General features: G+C 40.3%; 1 protein-coding gene across 5 annotated transcripts in view; it reads right to left on the reverse strand.

Moving 5' to 3' along the window:
- Positions 1-1,626: 1,626 nt before the first annotated feature.
- MRE11 (MRE11 homolog, double strand break repair nuclease) overlaps positions 1,627-22,924 on the reverse strand; it is a 68,351-nt gene continuing 47,053 nt past the window's right edge. For 3 of the 5 annotated variants that reach the window (XM_074984250.1, XM_074984266.1, XM_074984257.1), the window contains exons 15-20: positions 21,234-21,456; positions 20,880-20,963; positions 17,553-17,611; positions 13,898-13,965; positions 11,122-11,212; positions 1,629-4,050 (exon numbers count right to left, since the gene is read on the reverse strand). In XM_074984250.1, coding sequence (XP_074840351.1) covers positions 3,997-4,050; positions 11,122-11,212; positions 13,898-13,965; positions 17,553-17,611; positions 20,880-20,963; positions 21,234-21,456 — 579 coding nt within the window. In that variant the 3' untranslated portion in view covers positions 1,629-3,996. Of the gene's footprint in view, positions 4,051-11,121; positions 11,213-13,897; positions 13,966-17,552; positions 17,612-20,879; positions 20,964-21,233; positions 21,457-22,924 lie in introns of all 5 variants that reach the window. The other 2 variants (XM_074984279.1, XM_074984271.1) reach the window with 2 other exon arrangements.

Genomic DNA, 22,924 nt, shown 5'->3' on the forward strand with positions numbered 1-22,924 from the left:
ACATCAGCTGTAAATGCATGCTAGGAAGTGTCCAAAACAGGAGGAGATATTATATTGTTTGGTGTATTTTTAATATATAAATAAAATGTATGTTATATGGACAAATAGTACTGAAAGGCATGAAGCAGGTTTCAAGTAAAGATACACATTCAATTATCTGCAATTTTTTCTAGAGAATGAACTCTTGGAACTAAGAGAAATCAGTTCAGTTACTACTGCATACAACAGAAACAGAGGGAGCTGTGCCAGTCTACACCCTATCAAAACAAAAAGCAGTGAAGCAGCACTTTAAAGACTAGCAAAATAGTTTATCAGGTGAGCTTTCGTGGGACAGACCCACTTCTTCAGACCATAGCCAGACCAGAACAGACTCAATATTTAGGGCACAGAGAACCAAAAACAGTAAGCAAGGAGGACAAATCAGGAAAAAAAGAAAAATCAAGGTGAGCAAATCAGAGAGTGGAGGGGTCGGGGAGGAAGGTCAACAATTAGATTAAGCCAAGTATGTAGACCTGTCCCTGTAGTGACTCAGACGGTTCACGTCCCGGTTCAAACCACATGTTAAAGTGCCGAATTTGAATATAAAAGCCAGCTCGGCTGCTCCTCTTTGAAGAGTGGTGCGAAAGTTTTTTTTCCCCCAATAACACACATACCTTGAAGTCATTGACAGAATGCCCCATTCCATTAAAATGTTGACTAACTGGTTTGTGGGTCTGGAGTGTTTTGATGTCTGTTTTGTGCCCATTAATCCTTTGTTTAAGGGAGTGAGAAGTCTGTCCAATATGCAAAGCATCTGGGCATTATGTTCGTCTACTAACATCACATATGCCATCAGGTGCCAACAACGCCCAGATGCTTTGTATATTGGACAGACTTCTAACTCCCTTAGACAAAGGGTTAATGGGCACAAAACTGACATCAAAACACTCCAGATCCACAAACCAGTTAGTCAACATTTTAATGGAATGGGGCATTCTGTTTATGACTTAAGAGTATGCGTGTTACTGAAAAAAAAATTCACACCGCTATTCAAAGAGAAATAGCTGAGCTGTCTTTTATATTCAAATTCCGCACATTAACACGTGGTTTGAACTGGAACGTGAACTTTCTGAGTCACTACAGGGCCTCATCTGCTTACTTGGCTTAATCTAATTCTTGACCTTCCTCCCCCACCTCCCCTTCACTCTCTGATTTGTTCACCTTGATTTTTTTTTCTGATTTGTCCTCCTTGATTACTGTTTTTGGTTCTCTGTGCCTTAAATATTGAGTCTGTTCTGCTATGGCTATGGTCTGACGAAGTGGGTCTGTCCCACGAAAGCTCACCTAATAAATTATTTTGGTAGTCTTTACAGTGCTACTTGACTGTTTTTTGTTTTGATAGTGCATACAAGTACCTCTTTCTGAAGATCTTACACTAACAAGACTCCTGCTAAGAATAAGTTCTATTTGCATAGAGACTGCACAGCTGGCAGTAGGTTTGAGTATGTGTGAATACTTAAAGGAAGAATAGATTAGGGTGACTTTAAACTGCAAAATTTAATACACGTAACCAAACATTGTATAGTCATTCAGTTCATAAGTTCAGATAAACTAAAAGCAATCATACTAAACCAGCACTCAATTCCCTTTTCTACATTAACACTGACAAACTGTGGAAAAGAGGGCCATGTCAAATAAGTTACAGGCCATTTGAAAATTTTAAATATACCATAAAATAAATGAAAAGCCTTATGTGCAGATTATTCTTTTTTCCCCCTCTCCATCTACTATTCGTTTCCCCTCTCCATTTAAAGACTTGTCTAACTTTGTTTCTTCAGCTAGTGTAACTATTATTGTTAAAATCCATTTTGGTTATTAATAAAACCTTTATTAAGAACATTTGTCTGCCAGGGAAGGTTAACTATATTAATGAGGATTAAGGGTATTCTAAGTAGTTTGAAGATATCACTGAAGGATAGCCTCATGAAACCTCGATTTCTGACAGGGCCACATTATAATAAACAGGCCAGATTGTACTGTACCATCCTCAATATTAATAGTTCTTGAGGTAATGTTTAAATATAAAATTGCTTATTTTACCTCTCGGTGGTACAACAAACGGAATACCTTTGGGTTTTATAGTGACAGTTGAGAATTATTAAAATTAATCTAGAAATAAGAGGACACAACTGTACAATAAATCTAAGCACTAAATAGGAGACCATTTAACAGGAAAAGACATGGGAAGCATCTGATTCCATACAGAAAATGGACAAAATATCTAACAAGAAAATGAAGGATTGGCTCTTTGATAACCTGTGTGACAAGGACACTAAAAGAGCCCCTTCAAATATACAATGTGATGGGTTTTTTTAAAGAATTTGGAGCCTATTAATTTATTTTCAGTACAAAATTTTATTTCGCTAGCAACATATAAAAAAAAGCTTTGATTTTACTTTTAAATCCTTCAGATTCAATGCAAAATACATGGTGCTATACAACTGACATACATTGTTCATACGGGGCTTTGTTACAGAAACATTTTATCTCCACAAGGTAATTTTTCTCACTAGTGCGACTGCTGACAGTTGTACATATTTTTGGCTTCTAGCACAAAACATAAATAGTTACCCTTTATAGAGAGGCTTACAGCAACTAGTCCGCATAGCAATAGCCACTGGTAAAGAGGCAGGAGAAGAACAAGCATATTCTAATACCATAAAGGACCAGGCTGCTTTCAGAACTACCACCAACTACTTAATGCCTTAAGAAACAAGTCTTGGATCTGAGAATTTCCGAAGAGTTCTCAGGACCTCTGTGGCTTATCTAGGTTCAAAGTTGCAGAAGTGAATGCAGGTCCAGCGTTTTCACGATTGGCCAGAACTATGGCCACACTGATGCCAAACCTCTGCTTGCTTCTGTATTTTCCCCTCCTACTGCCGTATGTAGCGTAGTGCTCCTCCAACATCCCAGAGGCAGTCAGTCAGGGAGACTAAAGTGGCCTCACAGCCCACTGAAATGACTTGAAGCTAAGCCTTAAACTCTCCTTGCTCTCAGAATGAAATCACTGAACAGTACAGCTATGGAGTCTCAGTTAGCATCTAACAGTCACTGTGGGAATATCTTGAGGTTTTTACAATAGCAATTGTTGTAATTCCTGTGCTGACTGAGTTTCTGATCTCACTCAGGAAACAAGCATTGCTGAATTAGTGCTGTTTCAGTGGGAATAATGACAATAAACACATGAAATATATCATTTGCACATATATATAATGTCTCATCTATTACTGGCCCAATTTCATATTTTTATGCAGGTCAGACTCATTCCAGCTTCAGAGAGTTTTACTTGCACACTGGAGGCTTCTGTCCTCTAAGTATCACGTGAGTGACAAAAATATGCAGCCCAACTTAACCTTAAAGCCTTTGACATGTTCCAGAATTGCAGAGTAAAGAAGTGACTTCATGCATTTCTGGCATTTTATAAGACAGTAATGGCAGAGCCTTTCCTGGCATTGATAATTTTAACACTGAAATTTGCAGCTCTGGATCCTCAAATTTCTTTGCTAACCATACAAAACTGCAGATAAACACAACATTCATTGGGCATGAAGAATGTTAACCACATCTACCCATGCATAATCCTTTAATTTATTCCTCTACAAAATTCAAAATCCAGAGAAAAATTTATAAAAGGAAGAATTCTTTTATCTATGTCACAGAAATGAAAGGAACCTTTCAGCAGTTTTACACAATGAAGAATTCTGAAATTACCCTAGGGAAGATTTCTCCAAGTTTTTGATGTTAGGCACTACTATGTACACATTTTATCCCAATACACACATCAATTACACTGCATACGCAATATCACTAAGTGTTAATGTTTCAATTCTTTTATGAAAGATTAAGGCAAAAAATAGTTTAGATTAAAATACTATCTAAAATGCAGCATATTCCTTTCTGATTCCACCACAACAGCTGGGAATTTCTGCAGAGTGATTTTAGATAGTGAATCTGGAATCATCTGTGTTTTCTTCTTGAAGTAGCAGTGCTCTTGAAGGGGTCAAATTCATCCTGCAATGTAGAAATTCATTTTAAAAGCTACTGAGGCATTCTGAATTAAAAAGGCAGCTATAGTTATATTATATAACTAATACATAGTTATATTATAAGTTAGCTACATCAGAAGGTACACCATTTTATTCCATATTTTTCACTTTGCCTGATTATGTTAGTTTCTGTGTTCTCATTCTTTATCATTTTCAATAAGGATAGTCTTTATTGATATAAACTGTAAATGGAATGACAAAGAGAAGTAATCAAGTTGATTTTAAATCTGATTGGAATAAATATTCTGAGATTACAATCAGCTATTTCCAAATATGTCCTAGTAAAACAGGAAATGGGTCTCTCTCTATTCATAAAAACATACATGGCATATCTTAACTACATCTTGCTAACTAGAGACAATAGATACCATTTGTCTGCAGGAGTTTGAAAAGAATTCTGGTCACCTTATCATACAAACACCGCACAACACTCTCTCTCCCTCTCTCTCTCTGGGTGTGTCTGTCTGCCTCTCTCTAGAGGGAAGGAGGACAAGGTCTGAAGAGAAGTGGGGATGCCAATATCTGACACCCAGAGGAAATGTTCATTGCCAATTAGAACAGGGTGAGCAAAGCAGGGGGCAGACGACATTTCATAGGGGGTGTGGGGGGGGGGGAAGATGATCAGCTGCTGGGTCTCAGGCTCATCCACCTCATTAAAAATGCTGAAATATATTCATGTTTTTATGTATGTGTATTCACATTTATATACCAATAACATTTTTAAGTTCTGCATACTTATTTTCTGCAAGTGCCAAAAGGGTTTTTTCTTTTTATGTGAACATAACCGAAATTTCCATCAGTATGGATTATATAAGACATATTGGGAGAGCCCTGATAATTGTAGGGATGAAAAGTGGGTCTGGACTCACCCCTGAGTTACAATACCATACTCAATAGACCAACAATCCAACATGGTTTGTCAAATCTTATGTATCTCTGTAATTTAGATGTCTTTAAAGGTAATTTGTTATAAATCAAACCTGATGTTACACTGGCAATGAAGCGTGAAGCACTTCAACATCTGTTATTGAAAAGTACTATATAAGACGCAGATATCATTACTGATTAGAGGACTGTTCTTAGCAAGTGAGGGCTGCCTCCATAGTACCACAAATTTCATCCTTCTACTTTTGAACACACCTAAAATTAATTTTCATACTTTCTTATACATTTTTCATAATTTGTAACAGCAGTGGAGGTATTCATGATATATTCTGTCACACTCATTTTCAAACTACAGACTATGGCAAACATCTTTTTAAAAAGTTTTTATTGCTTTGGTATATTGGAAACTTCTTATTTATTCCTGCCATAATTATGTTCGTTTTGATTCAGGAAATGTGCTTAAATGTTGTCCTGAATAGAGATAATTTCTGCAGTCTTGCTTTGAAATGCACACAAAGATGTACAATAATAAAAATATTTTAGATGCACAGAATAAAGAATTTTAAAAGCCATAGGTATGGTGTCTGTAATTTGCTTTTACTATATTTGCATTATATGAGCTAAACATCATCATGCCATATTATTTATTTACTTTTCATTTGCACTAAGTGCTGTGGAAAATATAATAATCAGGTGTCCATTAACGATAGTGATGGGTAGCAGCATAAATCCATTAGATACACTACATCAGCAAGGAGTTAACCTCTTCCTATCACAAGATAGGAAGTAACAGACATGTAATTACAAGAGCAGAAGTGGATATAGGGTGGTGGCTGTGATAGTTGAAACATCACAGTCAAATATCTCTAATCCAGCCCCTTGGGACCTGACCCGTGCAGAATGAAAGAATCTGCCAGACCACGGGAGGTCAATGTTATCTAACATATTACCAACACTTCTACTGCTTACTAGGCTCTTAGAAGACATTAGGGGTAAATTACTGCTAAATAACAACAAAGAACACAGAGCTAGGACTGGTGACTATAAAGCAACTTCATGGGACCACAGGAAACTCGGCCACACCCATGATAAGTGGTTGTCCAGCTAACTAAAATGATGCCAGATTGTGGATGCTGTTGGATGAGAGTGTGCTGGACTAGAGGGGTTCAATCTGTATCACACAAAACTGGGAACACCCCAAAAGCATTTTTATTGCACAGAAAAAGCAACAACAGTGTTTTCTTGTCCTTACTAAGCAAACTTCTAATTTTATTTATTCTAATATACAGTGCAGTACAGTGCTATTAGAAACAGGTGTAAAGAAGTCCCTATAAATATTAGTGTCACAGAACAGCCATATTGGATCAGACTCATGGTTCATCTAGACCAGTAACCAGTCTCCTGACAGCCGCCAGTGCCACATGCATTACAGGAAAGAAAAAAAAAGCTCGATTTAAATGACTTATCCTTCATTTTCCAGTTCCAGCTTCTGGCAGTGGAGGTTTAGGTATACCTGCAGCATGGGGTGCAGTCACCAAACATCTTGTCTAATAGCCCTTGACAGACCTATCCTTCATGAACCTCATTCTTTTCTGAGGACAGTTATACTTTTGGCCTTCAGAGCATCCCATGGCAAAAAGAACAAATTGATAGGTTGTGTGAAAAAGTACTTCCGTTCATTTTAAATCTGTGGCCCACTAACGAATCTTTGGTGTATCTGACATGCAAAGCTCTTGGGACACTGGCTATAATAATGCCATGAAAATGCCTGTTCCCACTTTCAGATGACATAGTAAACAAGAAGCAGGCAGCATCGTCTCCCATTAATGTAAAGAAACATATTTCTCTTAGTGATGGGCTGAACAAGAAATAAGACTCAGCGGACTTGTAGGCTCTAAAGTTTTACGTAAGAATGGCCATATCAGACCAAAGGTCCATCCAGCCCATTATCCTCTCTGCCAACAGTAGCCAATGCCAAGTGTTGCAAAGGGAATGAACTGAACAGGTAATGTCTCTCCTGCCATCCATCTCCAACCTCTGACAAACAGAAGCTATGGACACCATTCCTTACCCACCCTGGCTAATAGCCATGAATGGACCTAACCTCCATGAATTTATCTAGCACTTTTTAAAACCCTGTTATAGTCCTAACCTTCACATCCTCCTCTGGCAAGGAGTTCCACAGGTTGACTGTGTGCTGAGTGAAGAAGAACTTTCTTTTACATTGGCTGCCCATTAATTTCATTTGTTTTCCCCTGTTTCTTATATTATGGGAAAAAGTAAATAATTTTTCGTCATTCACTTTCTCCACACTACTCATAATTTTATACATCTCTATCATACCCACCCCTTAGTCTCCTCTTTCTTAAGTTGAAAAGTCCTAGTCTCTTTAATTTCTCTTCATACAGGACCCATTTCAAACTCCTAATCATTTTAATTCCCATTTTCTTAACCTTTTCCAATGATAATATAACCTTTTTGAGATGAGTGGACCATACTTGTGTAGCCAGACAGAACCTCCTCTCTTTTTCTCTACTCCATTTTGTCTCTCCTGGGTGCTTCTGAGCACCAAAGCGTTAAAAGAAACAGTTCAGCCCTGGAATGCCCAAGAGCGCAGATGTGCTTATCTCAGCCACAGTCTTGAAGCTCCGGAGCAAGAGACAATGGGCTAATAAACAGCCGGGCCTTCGACTGCCCTTGGTTAATTACCATCAGTTGATTCACCTACACAAACGTCCCAGACGGAGGAAAAACCTCTGGCCCATCAAAAAAGAATGCCCTAAAATTATCTCCACCCCACAGGTGTGAACTAGCCCTGTGAGAACCAGTGTCTTGAGACAAGTTAATTCAATTGGCACCCTTTCAGATAAGAGAGAAGCGTACGTTACCCAATGGGTATAAAGTAAGGGTCCGGCAGCCCCTCTAATTGAACTCCAATTACCTGTACCTGCCGGTCAGGAGGGTCATTGCCTCCCGTGGTCCTCGTTATTTATTGCTTCTTCCCGAGGGACTGAGTGAAACACTGGCCATGCCACATTGGCAATGCAGGGGTGAGAATAAGACCTGTGAAGTGTATTGCTTTCCTTTTGTTTTCTTTGTGCACATTCAATAACAGATCTATGAATTGTTACATGCTAGCTATTGACAACTAAAGAACAAAGTGTAAACCTTGTAATCTTTGTAACAAAGTATAAATTTTGTAAGTTTGCAACAAAGTATATATCTTGTAATCTTGCAACCATAAGAGTTAAGTCTCCTTAGTCAATAAATAAGTAACTGGTTAAGCTGTAACCTGACTCTCCCTGTTACTGTGCAAGCCGAACACAAAACGAAGAACCCAGCTGCTCTTCAGCTCCAATTAGCCTGGTCATTGGTAAGAGAGCACTGAGAACTGAGTGCTGAGTCTTGCCGCCTCCATGGGACAGACTCTCTGGGGCACTCGTCAGCCACCCCTGGCTGCCTGCTGCGAAGGGACTCTCTTGTCCTAGCAGTTAAAGACTCGGGTGTGGGAAGCTCTCGGTGCAACTGTTGGGGCACCAATCAGCCTGTCCTGGCTGCCCGCTGCGAAGGGACTTTTCCTGCCCTAGCAGTTAAAGACTCGGGTGTTAGGACCTTGGGGCACTCGTCAGCCTGCCCGGGCTGCCTGCTGCGAAGGGGCTGTCTGTCCTAGCAGTTAAAGACTCGGATGAAAATAAGGGCATAGGTGGTATCTTACCCGACCATCGGCTAACACCTTGTACACAGTATTCAAGGTGTGGGCTTACCATGGTTAAATATAAGGGCAATAAGATATTTTCTGTCTTATTCTCTATTCCTTTTTTAATAATTTCTAACATCCTGTTGGCTTATTTGACTGCTGCTGCACACTGCATGGATGTTTCTGAGAACTATTCAGGAGGACTCCAAGATCTCTTTCCTGATTAGTTGTAGCTAAATTAGCCCCCATCATATTATATGTATAGGTGGAGTTATTTTTTTCCAATATGCATTGCTTTACATTTATTCACATTAAATTTAAATCATCATTTGTTGTTGTCCAATCACTCAGTTTTGAGAGCTCTTTCTGAAGTTCTTCTGCTTTGGTCTTAATTATCCTGAGCAGTTTAGTATCGTTTGCAACTTTGCCCCTTTCTCCAGATCATTTATGAATAAGTTGAATAGGATTGGTCCTATGACAGACCCTTGGGGAATGCTACTAGTTACCCCTCTCCATTCTGAAAATTTACCATGTATTTATTCCTACCCTTAGTTTCCTGTCTTTTAGCCAGTTTTCAATCCATGGAAGGATCTTTCCTCTTATCCCACGACAACTTAATTTACATAGGCCTTTGGTGAGAGACCGTATCAAATACTTTCTAGAAATCTAAGTATACTACATCTACTGGATCCCCCTTGTCCACACATATGTCGACCCCCTTCAAAGAACTCTAAGGCCATTTCTACACAGGCATGCTAATACACAGAGAAAAAGGTGCTAATGAGGCGCAGATGCAAATTCCCCATGCCTCATTAGCATAACGCCACGTGATTTGGAGTCCAGAAGACCATTCTTCTGGACTCCAAAACGCTGTGTAGAAGCGTGGCGACGGGGTGGCTTCTGGAAGGAAGTCCTTCTTCCGGAGGCCCCTTCTTCCAAAAATTTTCGGAAGAAGGGGCCTCCGGAAGAAGGACTTCCTTCTGGAAGCCCCCAGGGGCTGCGCTTCTACATGGCGTTTTGGAGTCCGGAAGAATGGTCTTCCAGACTCCAAATCACGTGACGTTATGCTAATGAGGCATGGGGAATTTGCATCCGTGCCTCATTACCATCTTTCACTCCGTGTAATAGCATGCCACTTCCAAAGGAAGTGGCCTGTGTAGAAATGGCTTAATAGATTAGTAAGACACGACTTCCCTTTACAGACACCATGTTGACTTTTGCCCCACAAATTATGTTCTTCTATGTGTCTGACAATTTTACTCTTTACTACAGGATCATCTAATTTGCCTGCTACTGACGTTATACTTACTGGCCTATAACCGCCAGGATCACCTCTTGAGCCCTTTTTAAATATGGGTGTTACATTAGCTACCTTCAGCCACTGGGTACAGAAGCTGATTTAAAGGACAGGGTACAAACCACAGTTAATAGTTCTGCAATTTCACATCTGATTTTTTTCTGAACTCTCGGGTGAATGCCATCTGGTTCCAGTGATTTGTTACTGTTAAGTTTATCAATTAGTTCCACAAGCTCATGTAATGACACTCAATCTTGGACAACTCCTCAGATCTGTCACCTAAAAAGGATGGCTCAGCTTTGGGACTCTCCCCAACATCCTCAGCCGTGAAAACTGAAGCAAAGAATTCATTTTGTTTCTCTGCAATGACTTGATCATGTTTGAGTGCTCCTTTTGTATCTCGATCATCTAGGGAACCCACTGGTTGTTTAGAAGGCTTCCTGCTTCTGATGTACTTTAACATGTTGTTACTGCTTTTTAAGTTTTTGGCTAGCTGTTTTTCAAATTCCTTTTTGGCTTTTCTTGTTAAATTTTTACATTTAATTTGGCACAGTTTATGTTCCTTTCTATCTTCACCACTAGGATTTAACTTCCACTTTATAAAAGATGCCTTTTTATCTCTCACTGCTTCTTTTACATGGTTGTTAAGCCACAGAGGCTATATGTTGGGTCTCTTACTACGTTTTTTTAATTTGGGGTATACATCTATTACGGTGTCTTTGAAAGTTTCCATGAAGCTTTTACTTTAGTCACTGCACATTTTAATTTCTGTTTAACTAACCTCCTCATTTTTACATTGTTGTGGTTTTAAGTGCAGTTACGTAACAAAACTAAATCTACATTTGCAAGTTGCACTTTCATGATTAAGAGATTGCACTACATTATTTGTAATAAGTGAACTGAAAAATATTATTTCTGTAGCTTTTAGAGTGAAAATATTTATGATGACAACTAAAGTGAGAACTGTACACTTTGCATTGTTACAACTGAAAATCAATATATTTAAAAACGTAGAAAAATGTCCAAAAATATATCCTATTTTCTTAAACAGTGTGATTGTCATTAATTTTTAATTAATTGACAGTCCTAATATTCTGCAAAGTGATAATATGAAGTTGTGAGAATTATGACAAGAGAAAAACCATACAATACTATACCTCATCTGATTCAAAGTCAACCCCTCTAGTTATTTGGCTTTGTGAGCTCTTTCTGCTAGATGCAGATGTGTTTGGTGAGGTGCTTGACAACCTTAAGGGTTACAAGAAGAAACATTTTATTATCATATCTGAGCATGGCAACACTGCCAGACATTCTAACTTTTCTTTATTTGGCCAGACAAAATCTAAATAAAAATATATTGCATGTAGATCCCGATCATGGTGTTCTAAGGTTGCTGCTAAGAGTATGCACTAGTACTGACAACATGTAACAAATGAGGTTTTCATGGAGCAATTCAGTAGCAGTATTCTTTATGTGACAGCTATCTGTTGGTTGTTAGTAAGGTGTGCGGGGGGGAGGGGGGGAGGGCTGTTACATTTACAGAAGGAATCCACTCCCAGTGACCAGTGCAGGTAGTCCGTCATGTCCAACGATGACGTCTTGAGCTTGCACAGGCTCATCGCTTGTGGACTCGCATGTGGCTGAGGAGTCCAAGCTTTCAAGAGCATGAGCATTCAGAGTGGGGGCAATGGAATTGTCCTGGCTCTGCTGCTGCGGCTGCTGCTTTCTTCCCTTCACGAGCATCAATGAGGCATACGAATCGCTGCTCTTCAAAATTGTCATACACGTGTCATACGAAAGCACACCAGCCTGTTGGGTCTTTTGCATGCTGCTCTAGTTGATCTGGTTTTAAACCAGCATGAGCAATGTTGGCCTTCACACAGTCTTTATATCTCTTGTGAGCCCCACCTTGATTCCTTTTGCCCTGGGAGAGTTCACCGTAGAGGAATTGCTTATGGATTCTGGACTCCTCCATTCGTATAACATGCCCTGTCCAGTGAAGCTGGGCTTTCAGAATCATGGCTTCGATTCTCGTGGTTCCTGCTCTGTCCAGGACTTCCAGGTTTGTAACTCTGTCCTGCTATCTAATGTGCAGTATTGACCTCAGGCTGCGTGCATGGAAGCGCTCCAGCAGTTTTATATGTTTTCTGTACAAGGTCCAGGTTTCACAGCCATACAGGAGACTGGTCAGGACTACAGCTTTGTACACTTTCAGTTTAGTGGACTGTCGGATATTGTGCTGATTCATCAATCACGCTCTCAGACATCCTAGTGCCCCGCTAGCCTGGCAGATTCTGGCATTGATTTCTTTGTCAAGGGAGCCATCATTGGCTATCACACTGCCAAGGTACTTGAACTCCTCTACCGTTTTTAACGCTGTTCCTTCAGTAAAGACTGAAACAGTACCTCGGTCATTCCTAGGCTGATGGTCAAACCAAAGAGGCGAGGGGCATCAGCAAACTTGTTGACGATGAGCTGGAGATCAGATTCCTCGTGTGCCATAAGTGCACAGCTGTCAGCAAAAAGGGATTCAAGGATGAGCCTCTCAAGCGTCTTGGTTTTAGCATTCAGATGATGAAGGTTGAAAAGTGACCCATCAAGTCTGTATTTTATGTAGACTCCATGGTCCAGGTCACTAACTGTGTGGCTGAGGACACACGTGAAAAAGAGGTTGAATAACACAGGGGCCAGCACGCACCCTTGCTTCACACCATTGGATATTTCCAATGGCTCTGAGGACTCATCATTTGAAAGAATAAAGCCAGTCATGTCGTCATGGAACAGGCGTATGAGGTTAACAAATCTTTTTGGGCAGCCAAGTTTTGACAGGGTAATCCACAGGGCATCTCTGTTGACAGGGTCAAACGCCTTGGTCAGGTCTATAAAGACAGCGTACAGATCCAAGTTCTGCTCTATGCACTTTTCCGGGACCTGACGAACAGCAAAGATCATGTCAATGGCGCTGCGGCCTGGGCAAAAACCACACCGTGCCTCTGGTAGGTTCTCCTCTGAGATGCTGGTGATCAGACCATTGAGGATGACTTGAGCCACGATCTTCCCAGCAGTACACAGAAGGGAGATGCCCCAGTAATTTCCACAGTCAGCTCTGTTGCCCTTGTTCTTGAAGAGCGAGATGACTGTGGCATCCTTAAAGTCTTTGAGCATGTCTTCTTCCCAGATGCTGATCAAGATGTTGTGAAAGGCTTCAAGTGACCCTGGTCCTGCCGCTTTGAAAATTTCAGTAGGGATACCGTCCATCCCAGGGGCTTTGCCAGAGCTAGTCTGGCTGATTGCCTTTTTGACCTCATCCACCACAGGGGGCAGGTCAAGACTGTCTATTGTGGGTTTCTCAGAGATCTGGTCTAGGGCCACAGGGTCAACAATGGAGGGTCTGTTGAGTCAGTGGTCAATGGAGGGTCAGTGACCAGTACTCAGAAGTAATCAGCACTTAGCACCTCCCAATGAAAACAGAAGCTGCTGTGTACCAAGACTTTTTTTTTCCCCCAAAGAAGTCTGGCAACTTATCCAGATGCTTGTTTGTATGCATGGGCCTAGGGTGGGAGAACTGAATGCTTCTGAAAATCTGGCTAGTAATTAGCATACTTAAAAATGGTGAAATAGACACATGGTCTGTTCTCATCATGGCAACATGCACTTTCAAGTCCTTCAACTGCATTTTCTAATACTAGCTGGTGACTGTCTCAAAAAAGACTGGAGGTGGAGAAATGCTTTCAATCACTATTCTGTTCTAAACAGTTAAGCACACTTTATATTACATATTAAATTATGAATTTCAAAAATAAGTTTTAGCTCATGTAACTCTTTACAGCCAGCCAGAGGACTACAGTGCTACACCCCAGCTCACGTATATCACTCCTGAGGAGTTTAGATTCTCAAATGTCTCTTTAGCCATTTTGAAATAACTGAACCAACCTCTGAGTACTTTTGGGGGCAGCAGTGAAAGACACTTCTTCTACATCAGAGCCATCATCTATAATGTCCTGGAAAAAACAATTACATTTTACAAAAGGTGGTATATTATAGATTCTTTTGAGTTGAAAAATGTAGCAACACAGCTACAGTGCACAAGTTATTTTGCTCTTTGTTTAATGTTTTCTAGAGTTTCTATATTTCAGACAATTTAACCTGGATAAAACAACAAAAACAAGCTTCATAGGAACTACTCACGCCTTTTTCTGGCGGGGGCAGGGATAGCTCGGTGGTTTGAGCGGTAGCCTGCTAAACCCAGGGTTGAGAGCTCAATAGTTGAGGCCATTTAGGGCAAATAGATTACAAGAGAGACAGTGCTTGGGCCTGCCAAGAGGGCAGGGGACTGGACTCGATGACCTCCTGAGGTCCCCTGCAGCTCTATGAGATGTGTATCTCCATATATATTAATCTTAGCCATGTGCTTAAGTGCTTTGCTGACTTGAATTGTATAGTTTGCAACGTGACTGACAAACAAAGACTGAGGATCTTGCTAGGTTTATAACTATTGTTATCAAGATGTCCATATTACTGTCTTGCAAGCTGACCCATTTTTTTTTTTTCTAAGTTCTCAAATCAGTTCAGCCACAGTACTTCAGCCTTCTGTGAATCTTACATTCCAGCTACACCTGGTACAATGAAGACATACCTTTTAGCTTTAATGAATATGTTTTGCCTTTTTTGTTTTGCAATGGGTACCTAATCAGGGTTTATTTACAATGGAGTTAGCTTGACTTAGCTTTGTACGCAGTTTAAGTGAAGATACTGGTTAGTTATGTCAACCAACTGTTTTCCAGCAGCTGCTCCACACTGATCGCTGTTGTCACCATTGTGACCTCTAATGTCCAGGAGTTATGGAGGCCAAAAGCCCATCCCCTTTAAAATCCAATCAATTTTTTAAATTCCTTTTTCTCATTGCTTGGCTTGTCAAGCACACCAGGTAGCTCCCTATTCCTGAGTGCAACTGCCCAGCTAACCATACCAGCTACCCACTCCACCCACTCTCTTGCTTGAAGCAAACACAAGATACTGAATCTGCTGGGTCTGTGGGAAGAAGAGGCTGTGCATGCATAGCTCTGGTTTAGCTATAGAAATATGTCCATATCTACGAGCAGATTGTTTGGTGGATGTAAGAGAAAAGGGTATGATGGGTACCTGCAGCATTGCTGCATGAAAACCAAGGAGCTCTGTAAAGCATACCAGGAGGACTAGAAGGTCAACAATAGATCCAATGCCATGCCACAGACCTGCCGTTTTTTTGCAAAAATCTACATGCCATACTTGGTGGATATCCAATCACCCCCTACTTCTCCCAGAACAATGGATATTGTTGAGAAGACCAACTCACAAGTCCCTGCTGTGAAACAGATGAAGAGAATGAAGTGGAGGAATCTTGGGAAGAGGCAACCATGAGATCCAGCTGTGAAAGTCAGCAAGGACCTGTTTTTAATACAACTAGAGTCTACCCAATAGAACATGGGCAAGCCCAGTTCAGTGGAAGCCACACTGCGTTAGTGTGCAGTTTAAATTTTAAATTACAGGGAAGACATCCCAAAGTAGCAGGGCATTTTGACTTATCCTTAATTTACTGTGCTGAAAGAGGTAGTGGTACAATGAAGACAGAGGCAGAGTTGCTCTCCCTTTAAACTTGCGAGGGGGAGGGGGAGATGACATGGTAGCAGTTTAGTTGTGTGCACAGAGATGTCCTGCAATTCTTTCAGAGATATCTCAATGAAAGTTTAATGGAGGTAGTCTGCAATCCTCTTCCTAGTGGTTTCCAGGGAGGGCTGACCCTATTTCTCCCTCCATGGTCACATACCTTTCCGGACTACTCAGTTAAACTTTGGCAGACACCATTTCATACATAGGATAGCAGCATACAGGCTTGGGCAACTTCAGGATATGCGGAGCAGCTTTGCTCTCTCTGGCTTTGTTACCCCCAGGAACAACATATCGGCTAAAACCACTACTGCCTATTGAAAACCAGTGCTAGTACTCAGTGCTGCTACCCTATACAACTAGAATCATGAAATCATGCTCACCATGGCAGGTGCTGCTACGGAACCATGCACATGCAATCCCAAGAAGAAGTGAAATGTAGTGCCTAAGATCTTCAGCAGAGGAAGAGGAGTGAGCTCAGCATTTCATGTTTTACTTTCTGTAGTGACTACACTGACAATGAGAACTTGATGTGTTTTATTTGCAGCTGTTACCATTGTGGCTTTTGGGGTCTCCCCCTTCACACCTACAGAAAACTTGAGCTAGATAACGAGGAGGAGAAAAAGAAAAAGAGGACTCAGAATGGTATGTTCAATGAGATCCTGCAACCCAGTGCTGCGTTGGACAGTGAACACAGACTCCTGAGGGTGAACACTGTAGACAGGTTGGAGAAGGATACAGAGAAGAAAAAGGACCGTGAAATGGAAAGAAAGATGCAGGAGGACATAATGGGGCCCTCTCAGGCAGCAAACACAGAGATGCTGACTCTGAGGGACCTGCAGGTTCAACAAAAATGGAGAACTCAATATTAGGACCTTCCTTGACCAACAACCCAACATTGCATATGGTAATATGGTTAATACACTATACCCTCCACTCCACCTGGGGGGACAGTAAAAGTTCATCTCAGTTGGAAAACGCACAGCTGAAATGGACCTGAATATTCTCTCCTTCATAAGTTCTGTTCTCCCAATTTATTACATTTTATTAAGTTTTTAAATGTAGGGGTGAGGAACCTCTGACCTGGGGCTGGACCTACCTTCCTCTTACTTTGATCCAGGCTACAAGAAGTCTCTGTGCTGCAGGCCAGAAGCCTCAAGCCTCCACATTCGGGCACAGGGCTTTCCCCTCAAGGGGCTGGTGCATGAGTGCCAGCACTTAGAGCCTGCACCCACTGCAGATGAGGTGAGTGAAGGTTTTTTTGTTTTGCTTTGTTTTTTTATTGTTTTGCATGTGTGTAGCCCCTGACTGATTTTTCTGTAGGTCAACAGGCCCTGACAAAAAAGGTTCCCCAACTTGGTTTTATTTTTTTTTTAAATTGCCTACAGGTTTTTTGCACTGATTTTATTACAGAATGAAATTTTATTATTTGGAACGTAATTCATTTTTATTAGTTCACAACATATGCTGGCTGGTACACATCAGTTTTGAGAGCAAACAACCAATTTTGGTGACTTCATGCACCAACTCAAGGAGCCAAATATGCAAGTGATGTAATAACTGCAGTAGCTGTATGCTGATCTAACTTGAGTTGACATAAGTTTGCAGTGCAGACATGGTCTCAGAGTGCTATATGCAACACAGCAGTACAACTTTACACATCCAGTCCTGCATCAAGCCCTGCATTCACAGCAGACCAAGCACCATCTAGATTATCCCTGACAGATGATATCTAACTGTTCTTAAGTATCTCCAATGACGGAAATTTCACAACCTCCCTAGGCAATTTATTCCAGTGCTTAACCACCCTGACAGTTACGAAGCTTTTCCTAATGTTCAACCAAAACCTCCCTTGCTTCAATTTAAGCCCTTTAATTCTTGTCCTATTATCTGAGGTTAAGGGGAATAATTTTTCTCCTACCTATGTAAAATAGCTTCTCACCTCTGAGTAATTCGTGGAAGAAAAATTCCGAGATGGCTGTTGTCTTGAAGATTTAAAGGCTAAAATAAAACAGATGAAAACATATCATATAGAAGGTACTTGAAATAACCATATTTCATGATCTGATCACGTCTTATCACACAAGGATCTTACCTTCACATTTTGTCTGAAATGTGTCCTAATACAAAGTACAAAAGGAAAAGGTGTGGTAAAAAGACTTACTTTAGTTTACATTTTATAATTTCTCCCACAATATTCCAGACAAAATAGGGTTGTGCATTTCCCAGGATGATGAGTGGAGGAACTAATTCTCTGACGTTATCAGAAGCCTCATGTTCTATAGCTGGGAAAAGTATGACCCTACGACAGTTTAGAGAAAACGCTCACAAATACAAACTAAATTAACATTTAGTTCATACAGCTGAACAGTCACATTGAAATATTCCTGTTTAAAGAAGTCCGTGTGTGTGTGTGTGTGTGTGTGTGTGTGTGTGTGTGTGTGTGTGTGTGTGTGTGTGTGTGTGTGTGTGTGTTTTTTTGCTTTAAGTCTCATGTTTTTGGTAACAATTTTATTTTATTTTTTGTAGCAAAATCAATTAAACAAATAAATTGTTTCCCTCTGCCCTTCCCAATGTGGTAGCTGAGACAACAAAGTACTGGTTTGGAAAGAATCTAGATAAATAGATATTGCAATGTATTGCTATAAGGTACTTAGAATAGGCAAGACAGGCAGTATATTGGATATTGCAATGTGTTAGCTGTGAAAAAATGTTAATCTTAACAGCAACTACTGTATGTTATTTCTTTTCAACAAGTAGCTTCCTGAAAACCATTTGCTACAGTGAGATATACCAGAGCTAAAAACGGCCTGTACTTAAGTTACACATGCCAGAAAGACATTTTATTGAAAGCTGATTCTCCTATTCTATTTCCAATTTAATCTGACCTCCTTAGAGCCAGGCATTCCAATTATTTATGAAAATATCTTGTTACTAGAAGTCAGAGTGTTCTATCACTGTCATACAGTTATTTTGAGAGAGAATTACATTTTCAGCACTGATTCTGGTGAGGAGCCAACAAGCATTAATTAATTCACTAATTAAAAGTCCACATTAAAATCAAAATAGAAAAAAATCTTTAAAATAGTTTTATAAATATAAACATTTTGTAGGTTTGAACAGATCACTTCATGTCAAAAATGTTTTTTTTAAAACTCTTCCCAGATTTGATTAATTTAGAAAAATCGTTCTTTTCTAACCTAAGAACATCATTTTCATGAGAAATCTAGATATTTATTATTAAAAGATTTTCTGTCAGTAAACTCTTTCATATCTGTCAGCCCCGGGATGAGGAGATTTCCAGATATTCAAATATTCTGGATAATAGAGAGGTACATCTAGCAATACATAGCAATAAAGAAAAACAAGATTAGATATTAAACAAACAAACAAAAATGAATGCAGAGTACTCTTTATTTATGAACAGTAGTACTGTACACTGTAAACATATATTGTATTTGCTGTATTTTTATTTACTTTCACTATACTGTACTTACAAAATGTAACTAAAATTTACATATGATTAAAAAGCCTTTTTTTTGAGAGAGAGAGAGTGTTCTGGAAACCAAATGCTAGATATGAAAGCATTTACCGTATGATACGTCTGCAAAAATAGAAGTTTTTAAAATATTTCCTGAAAAATATTAATTTTCGACTAAATTCCTCACACAGTGATCATTGTGACAGCAATTCAGCAAGGCATCTGTGCAAGCCCATGGTATCATAGAGCCCCACTGACTGTATCAGGGCTCTGCGTAGATACTGGGACCACTTGGGCTGTGGTCCTGTTGTAAATTAAAAATGAAAATGAGTAATAATTTCAAATAAAACGAATAGGTTCACTTTGTGCTGAGCTGATCCTATAAAATTCAGTTCACTTCTGAATGATGTACAAACAATGAAATTAGCTTTTATTTGGCATTGATTCAAACGAGACATAAAGGCTTGGATATTTTAATTAATCATCAGCCACTTCTATCCGCAGGTAATCTTCAGACATCAAGCTTAATATTTTGAAATGAGAGACTTTGAAAGTGATAATTTTGGAGACTGCAGCAGTTCATTTGCATTCATATGGATGACAGCAATAACAGTAGTTCAGGATGTCTGGTATTAAATTCTTTAGTTCCACATAATATACTCCTCCAATTCAATATAGTACTTAGAAAGTGAGCACAGGAAGAGAGGTAGAAAGGAAAACGGAAAATGATGCTTTTCCTAAAGCATTTTCAAAACATGGCATAAATCTCACATTCTTCCCAAATGCAGAGGTTGAGTAGAAAGTTTGGTAAAGACAGACCCTAATGTTATTTTAAAAGATGACTTTAAAAGCCATCTACCTAAAGAAGCCAGTTAAGTCTGCAATTTTAAATTAGCCTTTTTAGAGGAACCCAACGTTTTTAAGGGATAGATCTTGAAGATTACTAAAATGGTGTGATTACTTCAAAGATCCTGAGACAGAAAAAATTAGAAACTGCAACTGAAAATTGCTTTTATAGCACTTCACTTTTAAGGGTACCAATTATGATCTGAATGACACTGGATAAATCAATTTTCTATTTTCTACTATTTTCTTTATCAAAACATGTCAGGTTTATACTAATGTATAAGACAGAAAGATCTGGCCCAAGGTCTTTAAACACAGCATCTGTCCTGTTCTCTACAAGAAATTCTTATGAGACAAAACTTGCTGCCTACTTTCAATGCTTAACAGTGCTGCCTATTTACACCCAGTGGTATTAGTGGCAATTGCACCCTTTGGATTCCGAAATTACTTAAGTCATGACTACTTCCTCAATCTTTTTTCCCCCGACTTACTGTTGCCTGAACAGACACCTCCCACCCAATGCCTGCATTGGAAGACTTCACCACACATCCAGAACTAGCCGATCTGTTTGGATAACACAATTTGTGAGGCTTCAAAAAATACACTCTTCTGGACACCATTTTGTAGTTGAAGGGAAAGTTCTTGAGAAAACCTGAACTCATCAGGTGGTAAACTTGAGAGAGGCAGACCAATTAACCCCAGGAATTAAATCTTAAAATGATAGGTAAGAGATAGGGTAGGAACAGAAGTCAGCTGGACTATATCACACTAACAGTTCACTTCCCTACTTAATAACAGGCAGACTAAGCTCCATGTGATGGATGGATTAGTCTACTGGAAATGAAGGTTGCATCATAATTTTTTTAACTTCATTATGACATTGTGCAAAGAGAGAGCAATACTAGAGGGCACATGAATACATCACACTGATTCTGAACTTACCATCTATGATAGACATGTTCTTCGTAGATGGAAACACAGGCTTGTAAGTTCTACTGCTATTAGATGGCTCTTGGCTAGCGATTCCTGTAGGAATAACAATCCATCAATCAATATTTATGCACCTATTTTTCAGTTAATTATGAGTAACCTGTTTCAACCTAACCTTTGGAAAATGGGAAGATACTGCAGCAACTTGTGCCAGAAGTACTGGTAATAAGAACAATGTTACATTAAACATTTTATTAAACAACAAGCCAATAAGGTATTTCATGGGAGCATTACAGAGAAGGCTTTAAAAAAAAACACAAGGGAAAACTGCTAACAATAAAGTACAAGGTACGTAAGAATACTGACCTCTTCCTCTTCGAGAGGCTCCTCTTGAAGTTGAGTTTTGCCCTCGTCGACCTCTTCCCTGTCCCCTTCCTCGACCTCTTCCTCTGTTGGATGGTACAGAGGTGCCAGCATCTGAATCATCGTTTTTTTGTTCTGACATTCCCATATCCATAAGATCATCATCGCTAGAGCCAGAGGCCCACGCAGCTTCATGAGATCTGAGCGCTCTAGCCCTGGTCATAGCCTGAAAGAAATTATACAAAGTATTTAATTTTATTAGTAAAATGAGCTAAGGGAGAAACCATAGTGGTGACAGGGACTCAGATTTAGGGGCAAATTCAATGGTGATGCAAGTCAATCTTTCCTAGTCATTTTGATGCAGGTCTACTTCGTTTATAAAAATCTTTCACGCCCATTCAGACAACTCTGAAAAAACCCAACTGTGTGAACACAAACTGTGAAACAGACTACTAAGGCAGCCAATCCACAATAAAGAAAGCAGCATTCTCCAAGTAATAGGCATATTCTTCCTTGTTTTTTAAACTTAGGAAAAACTGATTGAGAAAGACTGTCATTAAGGCTTAAAAAATGGGAGCAGCGAGTATCTGAGCAACTCAGCAGTTTCTACAAGGATTGCGATTGTGTTTTAGAAATCATGATTTAGAGAACAGATGCAAGAGGAAACAGGTTGCAATTCCCTTTTGTTATGTCCTTACCTCACTCTCCCTCCAATTTAAAATAAACATGACTAGGCTCAATGAATGAGTGGATAGAGAAGTTACTCACCTGTAGTAACAATGGTTCTTCGAGATGTGTCCCTGTGGGTGCTCCACAATAGATGTCGGACTCGCCCGGTGCCGCAGATCGGAAATCTTCCAGCAGTTGCTCCTGGATCGCGCATACACCAGCGCGCACCGCCCCCCTGCGCGCGCCTGGCCGCGTGCGCGATCCGGTCCCTGCCAGTTCCTTGACCAACTGGCCTTGGATGCTCCTGAAAAACACTAGAGAGAGATCCGAAGTGGGGAGGATGGGCGGGTGGTGGAGCACCCATGGGGACACATCTCGAAGAACCATCGTTACTACAGATGAGTAACTTCTCTTTCTTCTTCGAGTGCTCCCCGTGGGTGCTCCACAATAGGTGACTACCCAGCAGTAACCCAAGTAAGGAGGTGGGTAATCGGTTTATGTGCAGCTTGCCCCCGAGAGGACTGCTGTCGACAGACGGGTATCCTCTTCCAATACCCGAGGCAGGGCATAATGCTCGGCGAAGGTGTCGTAGGATGACCAGGTCGCCGCTCTACAGATGTCTTTTAACGCGATGCCCTTGAAGAAGGCTGTTGACGCCACCACCGCCCTGGTGGAGTGAGCCCTGGGCGGGGCCAGCAAAGGAGCATTTTGAAGCTCGTAACACATTTGTATATAGGACACAATGTGCTTAGAGATTCTCTGTGAAGAGAGACCTTCTCCTTTTGACCTGGGAGCGAGAGAGACTAGGAGCCTGTCCGTTTTCCAGAAGGACTTAGTTCTGTCTATGTAGAAGGCCAACGCCCTCCTCACATCCAGGAGATGCAGGCGTACCTCCTTGCCGGAGCTGTGAGGTTTCGGGTAAAACGAGGGTAAAACTATTGGCTCGTTAAGATCGGACTCCGAAGAGACTTTTGGAACAAATGCTGGGTGCAGCCTTAAGGTTACCGCCTCCTTTGAGAATACTG

This window comes from Carettochelys insculpta, chromosome 1, assembly GCF_033958435.1.
Source record: "Carettochelys insculpta isolate YL-2023 chromosome 1, ASM3395843v1, whole genome shotgun sequence".
In the NCBI taxonomy this organism is placed as follows: Eukaryota; Metazoa; Chordata; order Testudines; family Carettochelyidae; genus Carettochelys; species Carettochelys insculpta.